Genomic DNA, 26932 nt, shown 5'->3' with positions numbered 1-26932 from the left:
CCATTTGCAGTCTATCATTGTCATTATGTTGGTCCAAACTACAGCCAATCAGGCGCCAGCAACCCTCTAGAACCTTCTCCTCAGAGCTCAGCACCTCAGATTTTCTACCGCACGTCGTGTGAATGGAGTCTCCCTGAGCTCTGCTCAGTTTTTCTTCAATTTTCTTCAATTTTTCTTCTTAATATCACAGTTTTGTACTGTCTTCTTACATGAAGTCTACGTTCAGACCCTGTGTCACTTGTAGGAAGGTGTGACCTTTTCCTGTGAACCCTCATAAAGAGTATATGGAAACACTCTGTTTGTCTCTGACATGGTAAGAGGAGAAGGGGTTGTTCTTGTGCTTAGACTGTACCCCCCTTCTGATGTGGGAGGAATTTTTGTTGTTTGTCCTGCACATTCACGTTTTAAGTGATGCTTCTACTCTACTTCACCAGCTGAAGTAACATCACAATTAAGAGGTCTCTGGCCTTCTTTGAGTCTGCCTCCCACATCTACGCCCACGAGATTTACTCTCAGGCGTCTAGACTCACACTGCGCACTTTTCTACGTGAAAATGTGCCAGCTTGTCGACGATACGGTCTATGTATCCTCTGACTCGTCTACGATATGTCCCGTCGACGGTGGCCTCGTCGACGGTAGGCTCGTCGACGGTAGGCTCGTCGACGGTAGGCTCGTCGACGGTGGGCTCGTCGACGGTGGGCTCGTCGACGGTGGGCTCGTCGACGGTGGGCCCCGTAGACGACGGGCTCGTCGACGGTGGGCCCCGTAGACGACAGGCTCGTCAACGGTGAGCTCCGTAGACGGTAAGCTCCGTAGACGATGAGCTCCGTAGACGGTGAGCTCCGTAGACGGTGAGCTCCGTAGACGATGAGCTCCGTAGACGATGAACTCCGTAGACGATGAACTCCGTAGACGATGAGCTCCGTAGACGGTGAGCTCCGTAGACTGTGAGCTCCGTAGACGGTGAGCTCCGTAGACGATGAGCTCCGTAGACATTGAGCTCCGTAGACGATGAGCTCCGTAGACGGTGAGCTCTGTAGACGATGAACTCCGTAGACGATGAACTCCGTAGACGATGAGCTCCGTAGACGGTGAGCTCCGTAGACTGTGAGCTCCGTAGACGGTGAGCTCCGTAGACGATGAGCTCCGTAGACATTGAGCTCCGTAGACGATGAGCTCCGTAGACGGTGAGCTCCGTAGACGGTGAGCTCCGTAGATGGTGAGCTCCGTAGACGGTGAGCTCTGTAGACGGTGAGCTCTGTAGACGGTGAGCTCCGTAGATGGTGAGCTCCGTAGACGGTGAGCTCTGTAGACGGTGAGCTCTGTAGACGGTGAGCTCTGTAGACGGTGAGCTCTGTAGACGGTGAGCTCTGTAGACGGTGAGCTCTGTAGACGGTGAGCTCTGTAGACGGTGAGCTCTGTAGACGGTGAGCTCTGTAGACGGTGAGCTCTGTAGACGGTGAGCTCCGTAGACGGTGAGCTCCGTAGACGGTGAGCTCCGTAGACGGTGAGCTCCATAGACGGTGAGCTCCGTTGACGGTAAGCTTCATCAACATTCAGCCTCGAGGCCAGTTGGCTTCGTTGACGGTTGACCCTGTCAACTATTGGAATCGTCGACGGTTGAGCCCGTCGACAGTTGGTTTCACACACGGTTGTCTTTTATGCACAATGTGTGTTGGTAGACGATTTATCTCGTCGACTGCAGCTTTCTGCTACATCCACGTGATGGCGTGGTGGCTTTTTACTCCTGCCTTTATATCTTCCTCTAAAAACTGGAGCTCTATTGCATTCACCTCCGGTGAATATTGGAGGTTTTCCCCTCCTTATGAAGAGAGCGGCGAATCGCTTTTCCCTTTTTCCCCTCGTCCGGGGGAAACCACAAAAACAAGTTCATTCAGTTCCTATCATAGACTTTATTTAGCAAGGAGGTGTTAGACTCATGCAGAGGTCAAACTCTGTGCCGGCAGTTTTTGTTTTTCACGCCTCGACAAGAAATGTGAAGCTCCCCACTATTCAGCCTACCCTGCCTCAGTCATTATTCAGGCGGCACAGCGATTATCTTGCAAGCCAGTTGGGCAGGTATGCCAGCATATGTGCTCTGACATGTTGGCACTAGTAGCACTTATTCCAGAATCCTCCAAGCCTCACGCTTTGAAGATCCTGCAGGAGTGAGAGCGAGAGAGAAGTGCATCAGAAATGATACACTGTGAAGCGGACATTGCGTGTACAGGTGTTCCACAGCTCGCTATAGGGGCAGTCTGGGAAAGACAATTTTGCTTCAATGCTACGTCTTTCGCAAGGAGGTTCAGACTTCTATACTTCACTTGTTCTTTTGATTGAGGAGCCCTTCTGGCCAGCATGTTGATGAGGCACTGCAGACCATCTTAAAGGACACAGATACTGCCCTCACCTTCGTGATATAGAATCGCAGCCTTTTCGTGGTGCCGAGGATGTAGCTCCACGTCCTTTGTTTCAAGGGAGTTCCATCCAATATTGGCTCCTACAATCAAAATCAATTGCGTTACTCAAATCAAACGCAGTCACATAGTCTAGGTAGGACCTGTTGGTACTGTGCCTATCATCGTACAGCCTAGGCAAACTCTTCTTAGAAACGATGGATTACCGGGAACACACCTTTATTCCCTCCAAAAACGTCAGAGATCTAATATCTCACTTTTACTCCACTTGGTCAAAGGTGACAGAGGACCGTTGGGTTTTTAAACGTCATGCCCAAGGGCACACTTTAGAATTTGTCTAATTTCCCTCTTTCTACACCTCCAAAGGGACCTCCTCCTTCTCATCTACGGGTGTCGTTTTCTCAAGTGTCTATATGGATACAAACAGGGACCGTCGGAGTGGTTCCGAATCTCCAACAACGTTAGGGTTTACTCTCAGTTCCTCATCAACAAGCAAATGAGGAAAGTGTTGCATGATTTTAGATCTTTGCACGAACTTTACAAATGTTGTCCCTCAACAAAATCCTAAAGTTCTTATACCAGAACGACCTCCAGGATGTCTATTTTCATGTGCCAATCCTTCCTAAGCATAGGAAGTGGCTACGCTTTACAATAGGTACAGAGCTTATTCAATAAAGGTCCTACCTCTTGGATTTAGGTCCGTTTCACATGTCTTTACGTACATCCTGGCATCAGTGGCAGCCTATCTACGTCTGCAAGGCATACAAATTTCTCATTCCTGAGACAACTGTATAATAAGGGCTCGCTCTTATTTACAATCAGTCCAGCACACCCAAACTTGTCAGTCACTGTTTCAAGACCTGATTTTCAATAAATCATGACGAGTCACAACTAGTACTAGCTCCGATATCAACATTTCTCGGATCATCAATCAATACCAACCTAGCAAGGGTGTTTATCTCGCACGAACAACGGGCTTGCATCTCCCACTTGGTGGTTCTTCTACGTTGGTTTCAGGTCTCCAGTTCCTTTGTAGATCTCATTCAAATCAATCCTCGGATGCAAGAGGCCCCCCCTTTTTGTTGGTGGGTCCAAGTAAGAAATTGGTAGAAGGGGTGTACGTTATTCCTTCCAGAAGTGCCAAATTACACAATCACCGCAGACGCATCCCTTCGAGGGTTGAGGAGCATATCTCAAGGGCTGAAGGTTCAGCAGGGAATGGAACCCTCAACAAAAGGCTTAGCACATCAATCGGCTAGAGCTAGGTGCTATCTTCTTAGCCCTCAAATCCTTTCGTGTTATCATTCAAGGAGCCACAGTATTGGTTTGCACAGACAATACCTTACTTACACAAACAAGGAAGAACGAGGTCGGTTCTTCTATCTCAGAAAGCCCAAGAGATATGGGCTTGGGCAATATGGCACAGGATCAAACTCTTGGCTGTTCATGTGCCGGGAGTTGCAAATGTGCTGGCGGACACTCAGCAGGTCAACAGGTGTCCACCCACGAATAGGAACTGCATCAGCCAACGGCGGATCGAATCTTCCAGCAGTGGGGTCATCCCGATCTGGACCTCTTTGCGACAAAAAAGAACAGCTTATGCCTGTTTCTTTGCAAGCTAGCATCCTCACAGGGATTCGCAGGGGAAGGCGTTTTCGATAAACTGGTCTCAAATATATGCTTACGCCTTGTGTCCGGTACTGTTGGTTCCGAGAATTCTCCGTCAGATGAGCAAAGAGCCGTATCGTTTGATTCCCATCGCCCACAGGTGGCCTCGCCAATACTGATTCACCGAACTTCTTCTCCTCTCAGAGTACGATCCAATACAGTTTCGACCAATTCCAAATCTCCTCTCCATTCAGAATGGTCAAATTTTCCATCAGATCCGGCTTCTCTAAAATTAGCAGCTTGGTGTCTGAGCACCTTGTATTAGCTCATCTGATTATCTCGGCGGATTGTAAAGAGGTGCTGGCTTACGCGAGAGCACCTACTAAAGACATACAGTCTTTAAAAATAAATAACTACATAAATAATAATCTGCATTTGGTGTTAATCTGCTGGGGTTTACCCATTTCTTGCAACGCCGGACCAGATATTACCTTTTTTTTCTTGCACCTGGCAAGATCAGGCTTATCTCATACAACGTTGAAGGTCTTTTTGGCAGCCATTTCAAGGTAACGTCAGGATGGGTCCATCTCTCTTTATTCTTCCAGAATACAACAGTTCTTTAAGGGACTACTCAGAATGTTTCCTCCTGTACGTCGTCCGCCTCCATCATGGCATTATAATGTAGTATTAGCGCAGCTAATGCGCCACCCATTTGAGCCAATTTTTAGGATGTATTTCAAATTCCTAACATGCAACGGTTTTTCTCTTTGTAGCAGTAACTTCATCTAGAAGAGTCTGTGATGTTCAAGCTCTCATTGTCAATTCACCTTTCTTACGATTCACGCCCAATTCTGTGGTGCTACGTACAAACCCAAGGTGTATGCCTAAAGGTGCCTTCGGATTTTCACCTGAAAGAACCAGTTATCTTAAAGACGTTTTTTCCTAATCCACAATCCCCTGCGGAGAGGGCATTTACATACTCTTGACATCAGAAGATGTTTTAAATTTCTATTTGCAAGGACCTCTGTCATTATCAAATCCGATCAACTGTTTATTGCCTATGGAAATATACAGCTAGGACGAGCAGTGTCTAAACACACCATAGCTAGATGGATTGATGCGGCTGCTGACATTTGCCATCGTCATAGCTTATGGACGTTTCCACTAAGGGCGTCCAGTTCCCAAACCTACAATTGCTCGTGGGGTTTCCTCGGCCATTGCTTTCTGCCATCAACAGGCAGGCAAGCCTCTACAGTCTTGAGTGAGGATCCATTCTACCAGGGCGATGTCGTCTTCAACTGCCCTGTTTGCCGGTGTGCCGCCGCATCAGATCTGCAGAGCAGCCATGTGGTCAAGCAGGCACATGTTTATGAAACGCTACTGCCTGGGTACCATTAACAAAGCAGACCTGCAGTGGGACAGTCTATGCTTCGCTATCTATTTCAATAAGGCGAGCCTCTGTCTTCCCTCCTCCATTATGGTTTACCTTATTAATGTACGTCTTGCAAGACTATAGACATATTTGGTTTTATAAGTCTATGCATGTGTATCATGCTGGGAAGTTGTCTTCGGATATTACTGCTTTCTATTCTATATTCAAGCATGTGAATCTATGAAAGACACCCTAATACTGGAGAAGAACAATTGTTACTTACCTGTAAACAGGTGGTTCTCCAGTATTGGTGTCTTTCATAGATTCACATGCGACCCACCCTCCTCCCCTCAGAGGCTCTCTTCTCCTCATAGACTCTGTGGTCACTCTTGTGCTACAAAAATCTGAGGTGCTGACCCCTGAGGAGAAGGTTCTAGAGGGTTGCTGGCGCCTGATTGGCTGTAGTTTGGACCAACATAATGACAATGATAGACTGCAAATGTTTTTTTCCTTTTCCATGCATTCCTATGTAGAAATATGTGTAGGCTTGTTATGCCTTTTTTCTATTACATATTTCAGGTTTTATGTTACATATATATATATATATATATTTATATATAGTATATATTATTGCTATTTTATTTACCGTGGGACTCCCACTCCGACGACGGGGGATATTCAAGCATGTGAATCTATGAAAGACACCAATACTGGAGAACCACCTGTTTACAGGTAAGTAACAATTGTTCTTTCTTAACTTCGAAAGCCTGATCAACAATCTTCTCTACACTTTTCTTTTTCTTGTAGAAAGCAGCTCTCTGTTTACCTTTGTTTACATTTTTTAACAAATTTAAAACTACCCTATTGCGAAACATTCGTCTACGAATGTCCCTAAATTGGTTTTGCCTTCTATTGCTATACATACTGTTCTCTCCTGCTCCAGTAGTAACATTTTTGGGGGGCCTCTCCTTCCTTTTCAAATTTGCTCTCTCCTTCTGTATATTCACATTCCCATTAACATTTTTTTGATCTACATATGTTCCGTAAAAAAGACTTAGTTGTCTTACCAGGAGCTTTTTTTGTGTGTTTTTTGAAGTACTTGTTGTAGGGGAGTGCTTTAATTCCGTTGCTGTTTTTGATTTTTTCCGTATGGCATCTTTCCTCCTCCTCTGCCTTGAGGGCATATTTCCTTACTTTTGAATTGTTGATTTCAATCTGTGGTAAAGAAAATAATAACACATTATAGACCACTATTAGCAAACAACAAAGGAATGACAATAAGCAAACGATATAAACACTAGTTTACAACATATCTAAGTTTATACCACAGCAACTATATAACTAGGAGTAAGACAGAGAAAAACAGCTAGACGGAGTAACACAAAGAGACAGAGAGAGTCAGACAAAGAAACAAGTAGAGGGAGTGAAACATAGAGAAGGAGTAAGACAGAGAGAGTGTATAATATGTTGTAAGACAGAGAAAGGATGTAATAGGGAGTAAGTCAAAGAAAGGGAGAAAAAGAGTAAGTCAGAAAAAGGGTGTAACAGGGTGTAAAACAGAGAAAGGGTGTAAAAGGATGTAAGACAGAGACAGGTTATTAGAAGGGAAGAGGATGTAAAAGAGACTTAAACAGAGAGAGCCTGTAAAAGGGAGAGAGAGAGAGTAAGTTTGAGAGAGGGTGTAAGAGGAAGTAAAAAAAGAGAGAGGATATAACAAGAAGTAGGTCAGATAGGGGATGTAACAGGAAGAAAGGAAGAGAATAAAAAAGTCAGAAAGAGGGAGAGAGGGTGTAAAACCGACAAAAGGTGTAATAGGGAGTAAGACAGGGAGAGAATGTTACAAAGAGAAATGTTGTAAGACGGAGTAAATCAGGAAGAGGATGGAAGAGTATGATTTAGAAATTGCTGTAAAAAAAGAGAGAGAGGGAATAAATCAGAGACAGGGTGTAACAGAAAGTAAGTCAAAGAGAGAGTGTAAGAGAGTGTAACACAGAGTCTGGATGTAAAAAGGAATAAGTCAGCGAGAGGGTGTTAGAAGGGGAAAGGTGGAAAAATAATAATAATGCTTGGTAAAGAAATGTTAATGCATAAAGGAATTGTATTTTGAAAATAAGTGAAGTTTCAGTAGTGTAATAAAATGCTTGTACATGAATTGGTTTTATATTATTGACAAAGATTAGATAGTATCTGCATGGTTAAAAAAATATATTAGCACATTTCACAATCATGTCACCTGTGTTTCCTCAGATTAGTAAACCGATTGTGCAGTTGAGGTGAGGCCTATCCAGGGGTGCAGAGGAGGTGAGGACTGTGTCCAATAGTGCAAAGGACAGGACTCACCTCCTCTGACCCTTGGGCAAGCCTCACCTCCTCTGTGCCCCCTGGACAGGCCTCAATGTATTGGGTATAATTAATGGTGACAGGGTGCAGATGAGGTGAGGCCTGACCAGGAGTGCAGATGAGGTGATGCCTGTCCAGGAGAACAGAGGAGGTGAGGCCTGTGTCCAAGAGTGCAGTGGACAGGACTTCATAAAGCCTTTCCCCCACTGCACTCTTAGACACATGCCTCACCTCCTCAGCACCTTTGACAATCATAAAAGCCACTTGCGCTTTCCTCACCTCTCTGCACCTTTCAGAATCATGTCAGGTGTATTTCCTTAGATTAGGAATGAGATTGTGTTTTTTTATTGTTGCTTTCTGTTATGTTTTTTGTTAATGCTTGCTAAAAATGTTTTGCTGCATAGAGAAATTGTATTTTGTAAAAAATTGAGGTTTCAGTAGTGAAATGGATTGCTTGTAAATATGACCTGTGCTCAGTTTTTCTTAATGTTAATTTAAAAACGATTAAGGGGCAAATGAATGGCTTTAGCATTTTTCAGAAGGATTAGAAAGTGTCTGCATGATTAAATAAATATATTTGCACTTTTCACAAACATGTCAGCTGTGTTTTCTAAGATTAGGAAGCAGATTAAGCTTTTTTATTCTTCCTTTGTGTCATATTTCTTGATAATACTTGGTAAAGAAATGTTAGTGCATAGAGGAATTGTATTTTGTAAAAAAGTGAGGTTTCAGTAGTGTAATGAAATGCTTGTACATATGACCTGTGCTCTGTTTTTTAAATGGTATGTAAAAATTGATTTACAGCACATGAATTGGTTTTACATTATTCCCAAGGTTTAGATACTGTGTACATGATTGCACATTTCACCTGTGTTTCCTCAGATTAGGAAGCAGATTGTGCAGATGAGGTGAGGCATGTCCAGGGGTGCAGAGGAGGTGAGGCCTGTCCAGCAGTCAGAGGAAATCGGTCCTGTTCAAGGTTGTAGAAGAGGTGACGCCTGTGATCAAGAGTGTAGTGTGAGAGAGGCTTGTCCAAGGATGTAGATGAGGTGAGGCCTGTCCAGAAGCACAGAGGAGGTGAAGCCTGTCCAGGGGAGCAGAGGTGGTGAGGCCTGTGTCTAAGAATGCAGTGGACTGGACTTCATGAAGCCTCTCCCCCACTGCAATCTTAGACACAGGCCTCAACTCCTTTGCACCCCTGGACAGGCTTCTCTCCCACTACACTCTTGAACACAGGCCTCGCCTCCTCTGCACCCCTGTACAAGCCTCACCTCATCTGCACCCCTGAACAGGCCTCACCTCATCTGCACCCCTGGACAGGTCTCACCTCATCTGCACCCCTGGACAGGCCTCACCTCATCTGCACCCCTGGACAGGCCTCACCTCATCTACACCCCTGGACAGGCCTCACCTCATCTACACTATGTATTCCTTCTCAAAAATGTAAAAGCCATTCATTTGCCCCAAAATTGTTTTTCGCATCACATTTGAGAAATACAGCACAGGTCCTATGTACGAGCATACAATTTCACTACTAAAACCTCACTATTTCATAAAAGACAATTCCTCTATCTTGCATATGTTGATATCAAGCATTTCCAAAAAACATGGCACAAACCAACAAGAAAGAACCTCAATCTGCTTCCTAATCTGAGGTAACGCAGGTGACATCATTCTAAAAGGTTCAAATATATTTTTATAATCCTGCAGACACTATGTATTCCTTCTCAAAAATGTAAATGCCATTCATTTACCCCAAAATCGTTTTTTAAATAACATTTTAGAAACACAGCGCAGGTCCTATGTACAAGCATTCCATTTCACTACCGAAACCTCACTATTTCACAAAATACAAATCTTCTATCTTGCATATGTTCATATCAAGCATTATCAAAAAACATGACACAAACCAACAAGAAAGAAGCTCAATCTGCTTCCTAATCTAAGATAACACAGGTGACATCATTGAGAAAGGTTCAAATATATGTATTTAATGAGGCAGACACTATTAATTCCATCTCAAAAATATAAAAGCCATTCATTTACCCCAAAATCGTTTTTTAAATAACATTTTAGAAACACAGCACAGGTCCTATGTACAAGCATTCCATGTCACTACTGAAACTTCTCAATTTTACATAATACAATTCCTCTATGCAGCAAAATCTTTTTACCAAGCATTATCAAAAAACATGACACAAACCAACAAGAAAGAAGCTCAATCTGCTTCCTAATCTGAGGTAACACATGTGACATCATTGTGAAAGGTTCAAATATATTTATTTAATGACGCAGACACTATTAATTCCTTCTCAAAAATATAAAAGCCATTAATTTACCCCAAAATCATTTTTTAAATAACATTTTAGAAACACAGCGCAGGTCCTATGTACAAGCATTCCATTTCACTACCGAAACCCCACTATTTCACAAAATACAAATCTTCTATATTGCATATGTTCATATCAAGCATTATCAAAAAACATGACACAAACCAACAAGAAAGAAGCTCAATCTGCTTCCTAATCTAAGGTAACACAGGTGACATCATTGAGAAAGGTTCAAATATATGTATTTAATGAGGCAGACACTATTAATTCCATCTCAAAAATATAAAAGCCATTCATTTACCCACAAATCGTTTTTTAAATAACATTTTAGAAACACAGCACAGGTCCTTTGTACAAGCATTCCATGTCACTACTGAAACTTCTCAATTTTACATAATACAATTCCTCTACGCAGCAAAATCTTTTTACCAAGCATTATCAAAAAACATGACACAAACCAACAGGAAAGAAGCTCAATCTGCTTCCTAATCTGAGGTAACACATGTGACATCATTGTGAAAGGTTCAAATATATTTATTTAATGACGCAGACACTATTAATTCCTTCTCAAAAATATAAAAGCCATTCATTTACCCCAAAATCATTTTTTAAATAACATTTTAGAAACACAGCACAGGTCCTATGTACAAGCATTCCATGTCACTACTGAAACTTCTCAATTTTACATAATACAAATCCTCTATGCAGCAAAATCTTTTTACCAAGCATTATCAAAAAAACATGACACAAACCAACAAGAAAGAAGCTCAATCTGCTTCCTAATCTGAGGTAACGCAGGTGACATCATTGTGAAAGGTTCAAATATACTTATTTAATGAGGCAGACACCATTAATTCCTTCTCAAAAATATAAAAGCCATTCATTTACCCCTAAATCGTTTTTTAAATAACATTTTAGAAACGCAGCACAGGTCCTATGTGCAAGCATTCCAGGTCACTAGTAAAACTTCTCAATTTTACATTATACAATTCCTCTATGCAGCAAAATCTTTTTACCAAGCATTATCAAAAAACATGACACAAACCAACAAGAAAGAAGCTCAATCTGCTTCCTAATCTGAGGTAACGCAGGTGACATCATTGTGAAAGGTTGAAATATATTTATTTAATGAGGCAGACACTATTAATTCCTTCTCAAAAATATAAAAGCCATTTATTTACCCCAAAATCGTTTTTTAAATAACATTTTAGAAACACAGCACAGGTCCTATGTACAAGCATTCAATTTCACTACTGAAACCTCACTATTTCACAAAAGACAATTCCTCTATGCAGCAAAATCTTTTTACCAAGCATTATCAAAAAACATGACACAAAGCAACATTAAAAAAACACAATCTGCTTCCAAATCTTCTCCGTAGAGCATACAAGTCTCTATCTAAATTAAATGAATCATTACTCACCTTTACAAATGCTTTGGGAGATTGAGAACAGTGTCAGACACACACACCAATTTTTCTTTAGCAGAGCAAAAGGTATGCACTCCAGACACTGCAACCATGACTGGCACAGAAAACCTCTAATTCTACACACATAAGCCTAATTTCAACCAATTAAAACTCTTCCCTCACTATTTTCAAACCAACACCCTTTCCTCCTCAGCCCTTTCTACCTGTTACCATAGCAACTCCCTCCTCACTGAACTCTCAGGTTCAAAAGTGTATTCTACAATGTTGCAAATGTACTCAGCAAGGATTTTTGACCTCTCAATACACCAGCTTATCCAGTGCAATGTTTCTTTAAATGACTTTTTCTTAACCATTCACATTGCTTCTTTCACAGAACACAACCATGCACCCTAACTTTCAGTTTTCTACTATCTGAATCCACCAATCATTGCTTGTGATTCAAGAGCAGTGAAACTCCACAGTTATTTTTTTGTAAACTCCTACTGTTCCAACTGCCATTTCATTCCCACACTTCATCTGACTGCACCAGAACCTTCTCTCACCATGTATTCTGTCTGGATTATTGGACATAGCTACATCCACTGGGCTCAAAGGTATGCAGCTATCAGAAATTTTCACATCCTTGATTTACCAAATGTGGACATCAAGTGGATTGGCCAGAGAGGATTGAGATGTCACCAATTGATACCATTGGTGAAAACCTTTTTGCATCTGCCACACCCTGACCTCTTAATTGTGACTGTGGTGGAAATGACTTGGGCACTTTGACTGGGGTAGGTCTGGAAATGCTTTTAAAGGACACCATTGGTCAATTGATGGCACTTTTTCCACAAACTGCCGTGGTATATTCCAATATATGTCAAAGACAGAAATGGAAGTGGTCCAACCAATTTTGTCCACAATTTGAGAAAGCACGGAAACATGTGAATAAATCTGTTTTTGCTTACATGAGAGACTATGGAATGGGTTCAATATACAACAATAACTTGCGCTACAACATGCAAGATATATACAGAGGATATGGTGTGCACTTCTCAGATGAGGGGAATAGAATATTCCTCCTGAACTTAAAACTGTGCATTGGAACCTACTTGTAGGTACCTAAATCAGCCACAGAACCCAAAAGCTCTTTTCAGGGCTACCTCACCTCTGATCACTCAAAATGATTATCTTTTTCTAACTTTTTTCACTATTTTTCACCAAAGTACGCTCCCCGGTACGCTCCCCGGTGCGCGTACCGGGCACGCCCCGGGCGATAAATTTAATTTTTTTGGCATATATGTACCTCCTAAACTCCCCTCAGAAAACCTAGAGGGTCAGGTTGTCTACCGTGCCCCCTTTTACCCATTCACAACGTTGTTTGTCCTCCATCTTGTGTCTCAATTCTAAAGAAAAACAAAATGGCGGACTCCCGTAGCGCTCCCGGTGCGCGTACCGGAGCACGCATCGGTAAGCGCTCCCAAAAAAATGTGGGAAGTTAATTTACATAAAAACCACTGGAGACACTTTCACCAAATATAGAATAGGCCCTACTACATACTACATACCAGTCCCTACCATTTTCCCAAATTTGGTGGTATTCCATTGAGCCATTTAAGCTGTAGCCCTGTCTAAATATCCTGAGGTAAATTACATGACAAAAACACATATGAAAGTGTTAGAATTTACAACCAATTAAAATCTTACTTACATTTTGTACTTTTATGTGCTGACATTTGATTGGTTATGTACATGAATATATATGAAAAATGAGAGGGAAACACAGCCATTTTGACTACTACTACCTGAGGTACATTTTAAAAGGATTTTCACTGAAAACTTCAACTACTTTGACAAAGGTAAGTTGTTAATTTGGAAGGGGAACTATGTTGTGCACTTTAAGTTAATTTGGGAAAACGTTTTCTGATAGTTATATACTGTCCCTCTGTAATAGTTATAGATTGAGATAGGCTTCTCTGTTATAGTTATGGATTGAGTTAGGCTTCTCTGGTATAATTATGAATTTACTTAGGCTTCATCACATGCACTTTTTAATAGTTCTACTTCCTGCCTGAAACCATACACTGCCCAAAAATTACTTCACTGTTAAAAACTCAGAAGTACCTGTCTGAACTTAAACCCAAAAATACCCTAACTCTACTGATATAGTTATTTTTTATGCAATTTACAGAAAGAAAATGGAAGGAAAACAACAATCCAATGTTATTTCTTTCGAAGTAAAGGTTGAAAATCCAGAAGAAAAAAAAGATGAGTTGGATTTCATGGATGACTCTTTGGACCAACAATTAATGGACTGCTTGCAACAAATTGAATCATGCAATGATAATTATGAGGAAATTCCGGACAATATAATGTTAGAAGTGTTATTAAATTTTGAAAAAGAATCAGAAGAATAAATGTATATTTAATAATCAAAAATTGTTTGAGACATTATTCATTTTTATATGTAATTCATGAAGTAGTACCAAAATGATTATAATATAAAGTGAGACTTATAGTATACTGTGCAACATTTTTGTGTTGCATAGTAAGTTTGCTCATAGTTACTTACTTTCTCCCACTATATTATCTCCAATGTGTATTTTACATCTCTTTTTCATCATAAGGGAGCAGGATAGACTATCCATGATCCCCTAGGCCTTCTCAGGGAGTGCTTAAAGTATCTGTTTCTGCTTTCCTGACAGACTATGGTATGAATTCCATATACCACAATAAGTTCTGTAACAACATGCAAGATATCTACAGAGGAGACGGTGTACATTAAATTTAAGTCTGTGCATTGGTACCTACATGTAGGTAATTAAATCCCAAAAAATAAAAAACAACAAAAAGAACAATTTTTTTAAAACTGTCATTCTTTTTCCCCCATGGTACGCTCCCCGATGCGCGTACCGGGCGCTCCCCCCGCGCAAATCGAAATAAAAAATAAAAAATGCCCCGCAGGGCCCTTTTATGGCCCCCACATCAAACCTAGGGGGTCTACTCTGCCCCCTTTTGGTCATTTTCACCCTTGTTTTTGCCACCTCTTGTGTCTCGATCCTACCGAGACACAAGATGGCAGCCGCTCCGGACTGTTTGGAATGTTGACAGACACCCGAGAGCCAATCAGGTTTCCGTGCGCAAACTCGCGTAGCACGCTGGTGCGCGTACCGGGGCGCGCTTATAGATATATATATTTTTTTAACCTAAATTACTCAAAATCCACTGGAGAACATATCTTGAGACATAGCAAAGGCACATCTGGCTACCAGTCCCTACAATTTTGCCAAGTTTGGTGGAAATCCATTCAGCCGTTCGGGCTAAAAGTGAGGTCGACCGCCCTATGGAAATTAACATGGGGAAAACACGTTTTGGGACCCCCTTTTTTTCTCGGCCCCCGCTTGACGAATCCCCCCCAAACTTTCAGGGAAGGACCGGAGCGCCGCGAGGCAAATTTGAGGAAATTTTCAGGCAGATTCCTCAACCGCCGCCAAAGTTATTCACAATAGAATGTTGCGATTTCCCTATTCAAAATAATCCTAACTATAACTACCTACTGGCGACCTCCAGTAGGTAATATATATATATATATATATATATATATATATATATATATATATAATAAATATATATATATATATATATCAACAGTTCACGTTTTACTCCACTGTACATGAATCCTCATTAAGGATTGATTTCTGGATCGACACTAGGAATGTGGTGTGGTGGCCTGGACCAAAAAGATACTGCACCTGCCAAGAATTCTATTGGATCACTCCCCTGTGGCGGTCACTGTTGATCCCAAATAATTGACATATGCGTTAACTATGGAGAGGGTCACCACTGGGTATTTGTATTTGGAATCATGCCTCCATAGGAAATGCATTTTTTGTGTGCTTATTTTGTTGGTGCTGTTTGACGAAGATTCATTAACCTTAAAAAAAAATATATGTTTACCTCCGCTCCTAACTGGAAAGTTTTGGAGGAGATCCGTCAGGGGGGGGCTGAGAAAAAAGTGGGAGGGTTCTCAAAACACATTTTCCCCATTCATTTTCCCTTAAGAACCTTAGAGACCGCTACAGCCTAAGCCACTAATTGACAGCAAATTTGGAAGAAAGCTAGATCTTTGTCCAGAAAAACTGCTTTTTGTGATTTCTGGTACATCCATTCAGTGTTTTTTGGGCAATTATATTACATGCTGCGAAAGATCCGCGGATACAATAGATCTCTTGAAGAGATCTGATTGGCTGCCACCATTAGCAGAGATGCAATGGCAGTTGTCCTACTGTAACTATAACTCAAGCCCTCGTCATGCACTGCTAATACCCCACATAATACATCAATCATGACATCTTTTATGACGGCATTAATAATATCACTGCAAAATGTGCTATCAAGTTATTGATGAGAAAACTATACATGTTGTGTGCACAAGTTAGAGTTACTTTAGGGCACGGGATATGGTTACCACAGTGAACTAGAACTGGTGAATTTCATTGGTTCTGTGGGTGTAAAACATTGTGTTGCCACTAAAATTTATTGTGTATGTTTAAAACGTTATAGTTTGGTGGGAATTTCAGTGACAACACAACCTTATTTCAGCGTTCACTTTTTAAAAATAAATAGTAACCTCCATTACTCTGCACAGTGTTGTGTTTCTCTTAGCCTCCACACAAAATGACTTGTTAGCATACCAGGGTGTGCTTTCAAGAACAATCTACCTTGTGCTAAGTACACAACACTAATAAATTGTCTTAGTGATTTATTATTTTTGGCTATGTGCCACGAGGCTCGTTCCACAGTGATTCAAATCTTTATTTATGTCCGTATTTTCAATTATCTTTACACTGTAGAAGAGACCTAACGGAAGCCTAGTAAATCTGAGAATTCTGTATTTATATCAACAGTCCTATAAATCCAATGTGCTTTTGTACGAAAAGAATAACTTGAATACATTATCTGCAGCTGCTGCATTTATGTTAAACAACTTATGCAGAAAAGAGTTGACCCACATTAGTGATCTCTATTGTACAAAAATAGCATTTCCTTCCCACTGATACCATCCTCTGCTTGTGTCTCTGTGTATATGACAAAGTGTTGTTATTAAATGTAAATTTCCTACTCAAGTAACTTAGGCTCTTTATTTCTGCAGATGAGCCTGACCCATTGTCTGAAGAATTGATCAAGAAGAATGTCCAGATAATGTTTACTTAAAAGCTATTCAGTCGGAAGAAGCACAATCTTTCTCTGTGTCAAAAATGTACACAACAGATAGCCTCCAAATGAAGACAGTGAATGCAGAGAAAGCTTCATAGTACCTGTCAGGAACATGTAAACTTTCCACAGCGGGAAGAACCTACAGGGAGTTGAGAACATTCTTCAGTATGGTGTGAGAAAACCCTGCACATGAGCAAGAGAAAACGTATGGACCTAACCTAGTACTACAGAAAAGTCTTCCAGGAAATTCAGAGAGCTCTTACATCCCCTGTGCAACTGAACTAAGAACATTCAGAGTAAAAACACCCTACACAGGAAGTGCTAAATATATCAACTGTATCGGAGAAGCGCTTTTAAAAAGTAATGAAAAACTTTACACAATAGAAAATTTATGAGTGGAGTATTTTCTACTCATCCATTCCCTGCCTAAAACAACTTGAAAACCCCACTGAAACCCTTGCATTTTGGATATGTGATGCATGTCCCTCACAGATTTAGACTGATAGCATGAATAAACACTAGTGTACAGCAGAGAATTGTTACTGCAAACTTAACTGGCACATTCTGCCACAATACCATATAGAGCCACCTCTGAAAAAGAAAACTGTTGGGAGCCCAAAAGACTCTTGCACACTTACAATGAAACTTAGAAGCTTTAAGAAACAATTGGCTAAAACAGGATCATCAGTTGCATGCAAAAAAGATCCAAAAACAAGCCGTTCAAAGAAGGAGAAACCAAAAAAAAAGAAAACTTTACATACATGTGAAGAATGTGGGAAAAGTTTCAAATTCAAGTCTGTGCTGCTGAAACACGTTAGAATCCACTCCACTGAGAGACCTTTTGAATGTAAAGTGTGTGGAGCGGATTTCAAACAATATGGCTGCCTCCTTGCACATAGTAAAATCCATGCCCCACCAAGGTTCCCCTGTCAGGAATGTGGCAAACAATATTATTTCAAGACGAAGTTTCGCCTACATTCTTTGAGGTGTACCCATAGCATTGAGAAGTCTCATGTCTGTAGTGAGTGTGGTAAATGCTTTGCAAGTGAAGAGAGATTAAAGTTGCATCAAAAAATTCACCGGAAAGCATCTTGGCACAAGAAAGAGAATGTCCCTTTCACATGTAACATTTGTAATCAAACCTTCAAGTATTTCAAAAATCTAAAGGTTCATGAGAGGATTCACTCTACAGAGAAAATATTCAGCTGCAGGGAGTGCTGGAAGGTTTTCAACTGTGAAAGGTTACTGCAGAAGCATTTGAAACAACATGCTGAAGGGCAGAAAGTGCTAAAAGGGCTTGTTCAAGACACCTTTTCTTGCGCTGAATGCAAAAGGACTTTCCAGAGAGAGGCCAGCCTCATCATCCACCAGTGCAGCGCTCAGGCTGAGAAGCCATTTAAATGCATGACCTGTGGACAAACCTTCAAAAGGGAGAGTAACTTGCAAGCACATGGGCAGGTTCACACAGGAGAACAATGGCACAGTTGTGAAGAATGTGGGGAGGGGTTCAAAAGGAAAGACTATCTTTGGCAACATGAGCTACGGCACACTGGGCAGAAGGCATATGAGTGTGGTTGTTGTTGGAGACTCTTTGAAAGTGATTCTGCACTGAAAAGTCACATGGAAATCAGCAACCACTTGAGAGCAGAGATTCTGGAGCAGGGGCGGCACTTGGGGGAAGAAACATTTCCTAAGACCACTTCTAATATCACTATTGAAGGAGATAAATCGTTTAAGTGTACAACTGGTGGGATGCACTTCAATCATGATATCAAACGATTGGTGCACGAGCGCTTCCACACAAAGGAGAACGACTATAGTTGCATCCAATGTACAAAGTGCTTCAAAAGCAAAAGTGACTTGTGGAGACACCTCCCTACACATACTAGAAATAGAAACAAGTCTCACGGTCCTTACAAGTGTAATGACTGTGGGAAAACATTTACTACCATGTCTTCCCAGACCAAGCACAAGCGCATCCACACAGGAGAGATGCCTTACAAGTGTGCAGATTGTGGGAAAACCTACAGATGGCGAGGTTTACTTGAGGGCCACAAGAGAACCCACACAGGAGAGAAGCCTTACCAGTGTGACCATTGTGAGAAAAGGTTTGCCTATTATAGTTCATTCAGCGTGCACCGTAAAATCCATTCAGCAGTGAAGGCTTTCAAGTGCCTTAAGTGTGAAAGAACCTTTGCATACAGTCATCAGTTAATACGTCACCAGGCCATACACATGGAAGAGAAGCAATTTTCATGTTCAGATTGCAGGAAGAAATATTGGTTTAAGGAAACTCTTAGAAGTCACAGGAAAAGCCATACTGGTGGCAGTAGATTTTCTTGCACGGAGTGCAAGAAGACCTTTGCTCGGAAAAAGGATCTGAAAGTTCACCTGAGATTGCACACTCTAGTGATGTCCCACCAGTGTGCAGAGTGTGGGGAAAGCTTCATTTCAGAGATGGAACTCCACAATCATCTCAAAAGCCACAATGGACAGAATGTGTGTTCTTATGCAGAATGTGGTAAAAGCTTTACTCATAGGCGTTACCTTTACAGGCACGAAAAAGGCACTCCTTGAACAAGCCATTCGTGTGCTCAGTTTGCGGGAAAAGTTTCAAATCTAAGCCACAGCTGTCTAGCCATGAGAAAATCCCTTGTGGGAAATCAAATTGTACAGCAAGCAAAAGAGATCTAGACGAAGCAGAGCACCTGAGACTGGACCAGACTTGCAGCTTAAAGAATCCCTTGGCAGTCCATCAGAGTGAGAAGACTGGACAGATGCCTACTATAACCATTCTGACTGCCTCTGTACCGACTATAGTTACACATCAAGTGACAATACTTTGGCTTGGAAAACCAGATGCAGCCATATCTAAAGTTGCAATACCTCAGCTGGGGACATATCCAAATGGCCACAAAAACATAAATTGTTTAGGCCAAGAAAAGCAACCTGGTGTGGAACAAACTACAAGTGTAGAGAATTCCTTACATGTCAATCAAAATGACCAAACTGGAGAAATGCCTGCTGCAGCAACACTGGCTGCATCCATATCAAATGGTGTTACACATAATATGGGGATGACTCGTGTTAACAAGTTTGCAGATTCTATTTCTTCTGCTATGAATCTAGTTGCTGTTGCCAAGCGGACTGCAAGAAAGTCATACTTAAGGAAACTTTCTGTGGTAACACCTGTTTCTAACAAGACCTTCAAGACCCATTCTGAACCAGAATTTCCAGTCATTGCAACGCCTGAGGCTGTTGCTCTTCCCCCTCCTACCATCCCAAACACCACCTCTGTCACCTGCACCCCTAATGCATCTGTGAATCCAAACCAGGAAACTCCTTCACAGCCATGTGTGGTTTCCCCTTCAGAGATGTCCTTCTGGTGTGCTGACTGTGGGATGGGCTGGAAAGATAAGGCCACCTTCAGTGAACATCAGAAGATTTGTCATGAGACCATGAGCCCACAGCTATGTTTGCACTGTGTTGAGACATTTCATTCAAAGTTTGACTTTGAAAAACGTAGCAGAACCCACAGATCTGATCTCGTTGTCGATATGCCAGCTTCAACATTACCTGCAGTGACAACTCATTCTTCAGTTTTACCTGCTGTCACAGAGTCTGTTAACACTGCACCACCAGCAGGCGTTGTTGTTGTGCCAAAATCTGAAGATGAATCCCCTTCTGCAATAGCCGATTCTACTGCAACTCATTCTGCAGTTATACCCGCTGCTGTTACTTGTGCTACATGTGGAGCTAGTTTTCACCAAATGAGCATTCTCGTGGATCACCTGAAGACCCATGTCGCCAATGGTTGTAACAACAATGGGTGTAAACAAGAAGAAAACCCATCTGGTCTTTGCGGGATTGAATCTGCTGAAAGATCCTTTTGTTGTGATCTCTGCATGCTGGACTTCAAGAGTGAGGCTTTGTTTATTGAACATCTGAGGTGTTGTCCTAGTACTTTATTGCAGAAGCCATATGAATGCTGTGAGAAGTCCTTTCTTACAAAGCTTGACTTAGATGAGCATTGCAAAACTCACATGGAAGGGCTTTGTCTTGACCCTGCTTCTGTGATTGCCCCCTCAATTACATTGCCTGCTCCGACCACATCTACTGTTACCATGCCTTCTGTGACACAGTTTGCTGATTCTGTTCTCAATGCGAGCATGCCTGCTGCAGCCCAACCTGCTTCAACCTTGTCTTCTTCAGGCACGGTTGCTGTAGCGAGCTCTCCTGTCCATGGTTTTGTTCTCATGGTTCCTACACTATCTGTTGCCATGCCGGATGCTTCGGCAGTCTGCTACAATCCTAATATCTCTGGAATTCACCACCAAGAAGCCCTGCCACCATTATGTGAATCTTCCTTAACTGAGGGAGCCTATTGGTGTGTCGACTGTTCAATGGGCTTCAGGTATAAGGCTATGTTAGGTAGGCACCGGACCACATGGCACACAGCGAAAAAACTTAAACCATGTCCGAAGTGTGATCAGACATTTAGCACAAGGTTTGAAAATGAAATGCACAGAAATGTTTGTACTGACAAAATCAGGAGCCTGGTAACCCCTGCTGGGATTGCACCTCCTGTCGCCACCCTCGATGCTAACAAGCCTATAGTACACACACCTGCTAGGACCGAGACTAATCGTGCCAGCCCCAATGTGGCGAAACATGGTGTGCATTTTTATGCTGATTCCCCTGCTACGAATGTGCCTGCTGCAGTCATTCCTGCTGCAAACATGCCTTCTGTGACACCACATTATGTAACCATCCCTGCAGATACCGTATCTGCAACAGCCAACTCTTCTGAAACTCTTTATGCTGCAAACAAAGATTCTCTGACGGAGCTCAATGATACAATATGCACAACATCCAAGCCTGCCGACAGGCACAGTGTGGACATGCCGGCACAGACCAACTCTGTTGTGAGCATGCCTTTTGTAACAGAGCTTAATGATACTGTGCCTATTGTGGTCAAGCATGCTGACCCACTTTTAGAGGCTATGATTAGAGCAAACATACTTACCGAGACGAAGATTGCTGAAAAACAGCTTTCTGGTACCGTGCACATTGAAGAAACGTATGCTCCAACTGAGCCTGAAAGAAGGAAACCTGCTGAGACCCCAACATCTTCATCTCGACCTGCTCCAGGTATAGCTTCCATGATACAGTTTCCAGCAACTAATCCTGATACCACCAAGCTTGTTGCAAACACAGCTGCTTCCTCCATGCCTGCTTCAGCCAAGCCTGTTTTGAAAGTGCTTGCTGATCCCACCTTCATAGTTGGAAGGTCTGGAACAGATGAACCTGCTGTGACCACATGTCCTATAATAACACCATCTGTAACTATGTCAACTACAGCCAAGACTCATTCAACGCCATCTGAAGTGACGGTAAGTCCTGTTAACAAGCCTGTTTCAATGGAGTCGGCTGATAGTGCACAGATTGAAAGAAGTCCCACTACAGAGACACCTATGGCAGATTATGCTCTTACCACATGTAAAGCAACCAATTCAACTATGTCCATACCCACATTGACCAAACTTACTTCAGTGAAGAATACACTAGAAGAAATTGGTGAGAACATGCTCATTCAAGGAAAGCATGCTGTAGTCATGCCTGCTGTCTCCAAACCTAATATGATGAGGACTACTTCATTAGGGCTTAACGATTTGATTCCCAATGAAGCCTCACCCAGGGATATGCTTTGTGAAGATATGCCTACAGTAACTATGTCAGAAGCAACCAGGCCTGCTGCAATGCAGTGTGATGCTACCTTGCTTATTGAGGGAAAGACAACTGGCTGTCAGTCTACTTTGACCACACCTTCCACAACCACCTTTTCAATTACATCTGCCACATCCACATCTGTAGCAAGTAGTCACACTGTAACAAAGCCAGCTTTACTGAGCTCTGCTGTGTCTGCTCCTGCTGTTAAGGAGCTTGACGATAGAACCCTCAATGAAGGAAAGACTACTTCTGGCAATCCTGCTACAACCACAACTGCTGCAACTAGTCCTGTTGCTTCCATGCCTAATGCTGTCACACCGGTCACTATCGCGCAGGACAGGGATGGACTCGATCAGAAAGCTGTACTCCTTTTAAGCTGGAAAATCCATCCAGCAATGGGACCCCAAGCGCATGAGGGAGCTAGTGCCCCTGCAGATGACAGTATAGGATGTACCAAAAATCCCCCCCCCCCCACTAACTTAACAAGTGGAGTCTCCAAACAACTCAGTCAATCCCAAAAGGGCTCAGCTTAAAGTAGTTTTATCTCCTTTTGTCAACCCTTTATGAAACCAGTACCATAAATATTTATACAGACAAACAAATCTTCATTGCTATGATCATTTTCAACTCTGAATCCCACAGTGACATGTGAACACACACGTCATAGAACAACCTACATTCTGCAAACCTAATCTGATCCCCTGCTTAAAAGTACTTCCTGCGGTCACTGAGCCAAGAAGACAATTGCTCCCGGAACAATTCCTGTAATAAACACATCTTTCAAGAGTCACTGATATGAGACTGCATAGACTGTAAAACGTTGCATTCATTGAATATACAGTTTACGGCAATTTTTGGGTGTTGTCTTAATGAGAGCTTAAGGGTGTTAGAAATTGATAAAAAGATTAGGCAGAGTTCCAGATTGTGTCAATGTAAACGATCGAAATGAAGAGGAGAATTGGCTCATTGTTTATTGAGTGAGAAAGAAAATACAGGGGTAGAGAGTGAGAAAAAGATGGACATGAAAGGATTACATTGAATTTGGGAGCAAAACGGTGCAAGAAAAGAGTCAGAAAGATTGTGAGAAAGCAAGTCTTCATTTCATTCAACTAGTTTGCCATCCTCCCTGTCCAGTGGGTGGCAAAACCAACACTTCATCTGAGCAACCCACAGGCGCTCGTATACACCTTATACCACAGCTACCTACTTTATGTAATTATTTAGAGTGTTGTTGTTTACTAGCTGCACCTGTGATAGTTTTATATCTTCAATATAATTTGCATGAAATTTGTGAGAACTGCACATATAAATGTGTTTCATTTAAATCTGTTGCATTCTAACCATTCTCCACCTGGTTTCATTCATACTTGCTTTCACTACACACTTTCCTCATTTACTTTCAACTGCACTATTCCACTTTTCCTTAAAAAAGTAAACTTTTCTTTTTAAACACAATACGGTTTCCTTTAAGAAAAACTTGCTGCATAAAAAGGTTTACTTTATTTAAAGGTGATCGTATGGGCAGTGCTGGTCTGCTGATCTTATCAAGCCTCCATCACTGTGATGCCTTCAGTCAGATTTTGTTGCAATTTGCGACCTAACTTATTAATTAATATTCATGAAGTATGTTAGACTACAACCCACCCCAAATAAGAAATTTGCCGAACAAATCACCAATACTTTAAAAATAATGCTATTGATTGAAATACATGCCAGTGATATGTGAAGTACACCACTCCATAACATCAGCATAATCATCAAACACATAGGGATCATGTGATACAGCTCTCCCGCTGATCTGACCCAGTGCAAACCACACTCCCACCCGGCACAGTGCAACATTTTCCATAGTATCTCCTATGGGCCATTGAAATACCTTTTCCACTGCTGCATTATGTCACCCCATACATATATATCTTGATTTGCACCAGACCTTCTCACTCATTCCATTTCGGGATCCACAGTGTCTTGATTTAGGAGGTTGGCCCGCAGAGGGCTACTGGAATTATGTGATTGTGCGGCTGTGGTGTTTTTCGCATAATTATAGATTTTCCTCATTGGCCCCATAATCTGTAGATTTCAACACAAATGTTTCTAGCTCAAATCCTCAAATCGTTCCAATGTTACTAAAAATGCAGCAACACCTGTAGCCGCGCAGTAGAAAGGCCTTTGTAAATGTTGACTGGCCTCCTTTCTGTTGCTTATTGCTAATAATGGGTGTTAGACTGGTACTAACGAGATGAGGCACAGACAGTGTAACAAGTGTGAACATTTTAAAATAATGAAGTACTGCTATCACACAGAATGTGCTGCATTATGCCGCATAATTTGCCTTTTCTTGCCACATAATTTACTCAACCCTGCCGCATAATTTGGCCCTCCCATGCTGCTTCATTCCAGTGGCCCTGCATATATTCTTAGGTCACTGGGTCTGTGCCATCATAGTATTGTAGAGTTCCAATTGATCATTACAGTACACAATGTCTTTGCAATCAGTCTTGTACTCTGGGTCTGCTGTCTTCTCTCCACACACAGGATTCCAGTATCTTCATCAGTAGGAGTGCCAGCAAGCAAATCGCCTTACAGAGCTCAGAAATGTTTTGGTATATCCCAGTAATGCCATTGTAGGGGCTAACTCTACCACATCGTCTATTATAGGCGACAGTACCACACTCACTTATTGGCAGTATTCTGGCGCCACCACACTAGGTGTAAGAAATCCACATACAGGATCCCGCATCTAGCGCAACAGAAGTGCTCTTTACGTTTGTTTAGAAATATGGTGTGAGGGGAGCGATAAGCGTGCTGGATGTATTTAAAATGAATAAGTTGCAGTCTGCCGTTGGGTGACAGTTCTTCAAACTGGCTACGGTATTAGACCCACTTGGTCTGAGAGGTCCCTTCCCAGAATCATCTCCCACTGTGCTCTCGCCTTGAAGTTCGGCATGGGGCTTTCAGCTTGGATGGAGAGGTATACTGCTCCAATAGTTTGTCAACAAGCATTTCACTGTGGTGCAAGTAGAAATAATGTTTGTGTTTTTCACTCTGGAGTTTCTTGTGTGAAAGCCATGCACTTTAGAAACCAACTTGACAGGAATATATCGCCCATCGTATCTAAACCCCATATGTGCAATTGTCGGAGAGTACTTGCATTGCAAGTGAGTGAGTGTAACGGGTACTGGCTCATGGCCTGTTTAGGGGAATAGCCTATTGGAGAGCTGTCTACTACAAATGTTCTCACATGCTGCTTGCGTATATACTGCTGTGTTGATCTCCATTCCGTTGAGGCTTGGATTCTGCCCCCACAGCTATGTCATTGGATTCGGGTAGGCGCCATGTTCAGTTGGCAGGTGCACCATGTATGGGAGAGGATAATGCCAGAAATGCCCAAAGTACGCTTGGACGCACTTACAGTAGAGTTGAAGGTCAGGGACAGCTAGGCCGCCCCGTTCATAAGGTGGTAGTCCAGGTCAATGGAAAGTCAAGCTTGCAGGGTAGTGTGTTCAGCATCAGCTGGAATACTGTGGATTTGTTTCAATTAATCGCAGCTGCCTGGAACTGAGTAGATTTCAGTTTAACAGGGCTGAGGGTCCGCCTGGGTCTTTCAGATAAAGTGTGATGTCTGCAAATGTATGACGTTACAACGCATACATTTACATTGCAGTACATTACATCGCGGTTTTAACAACGCAAGTCGTTACAAAGACTTGCATTGGAGGGCGCTGGACTTAGGAGTAGTATAATCTACTATTCCAACTCCATTCTACGTACAGTAGAGAAGGTGTTGGATAGTAAATTATACTATTCCTTGTCCTAGTGCGCCATCCAACGTAAGTCGTAGTAACGACTTGCGTTGTAAAAACTGTGATGTAATGGTATCGCAATGAAATCCCTGTGTTGTAAACCATGTTTCCCGTTGTCCGCATATAATGTGTGTGTTTCTCCTACCTTAAACCTCTCCCCCGTGCTCCTCTTGCTTTCTTCTTTGTGTGCTTTGCTTCCTCCTGTGGGTAAATAGTCCCACGCTCCTTGTTGCTCTCTCCCTAAGAGGCTATCAGGCAATTGCTCATTCCAAAGACAGCCTGGTACCCTAGGTGATCCAGACAATGGGCAACTCAAATAGTCCTCAAAGTGGAGCTCCACGGGTGAGTGTTCCTGGCAACAGCGTTGCCGGAAATGAGCAGGCAGCTAAGCTGTTTTGGGGTACTGTGCCCAGGAGGTGAGTGGGATGTTTGATGGGTCCATCCATTCTAACTTACACTAATTGCGGGGTTGTGGGAGGCCCTAGTGGACTTCGGCCCCTTTACTCACTGAGCTCCCCCTTGCGGCAGGCCACCATGTCCCACACAGAAGAGGGGTCCTTCTCCTGCAGTGCGACCTGTCAACTACTTGCCTCACGATGCCTCCAGTGGTGAATCGCCACCAGGGCACTAACTACCCTTTCAGACAGCCACAAGTGTCCTCCAGGCCTGTAGCTAGGCTCCGGCTGCCAACACATCAGGAACAAAAA

At 42.3% G+C, this 26932-nt stretch overlaps 1 protein-coding gene across 1 annotated transcript in view; it reads left to right on the top strand.

The window, feature by feature from the left end:
- The window catches only part of LOC147685023 (uncharacterized), a 488966-nt gene extending 465089 nt beyond the window's left edge, over nt 1-23877 (top strand). The window contains 2 exon segments of the mRNA XM_086939749.1: nt 17215-19255; nt 19258-23877. Of these exon segments, the coding sequence (XP_086795875.1) occupies nt 17215-19255; nt 19258-22955 (5739 nt within the window). The 3' untranslated portion in view covers nt 22956-23877.
- The last annotated feature ends 3055 nt before the right edge of the window (nt 23878-26932 follow it).

The sequence above is a fragment of the Lissotriton vulgaris genome, chromosome 10, assembly GCF_964263255.1.
Source record: "Lissotriton vulgaris chromosome 10, aLisVul1.2, whole genome shotgun sequence".
Taxonomy (NCBI): domain Eukaryota; kingdom Metazoa; phylum Chordata; class Amphibia; order Caudata; family Salamandridae; genus Lissotriton; species Lissotriton vulgaris.
Note: the sequence above shows the minus strand (reverse complement) of the source record. Positions and strands in the feature narration are given on the sequence as shown.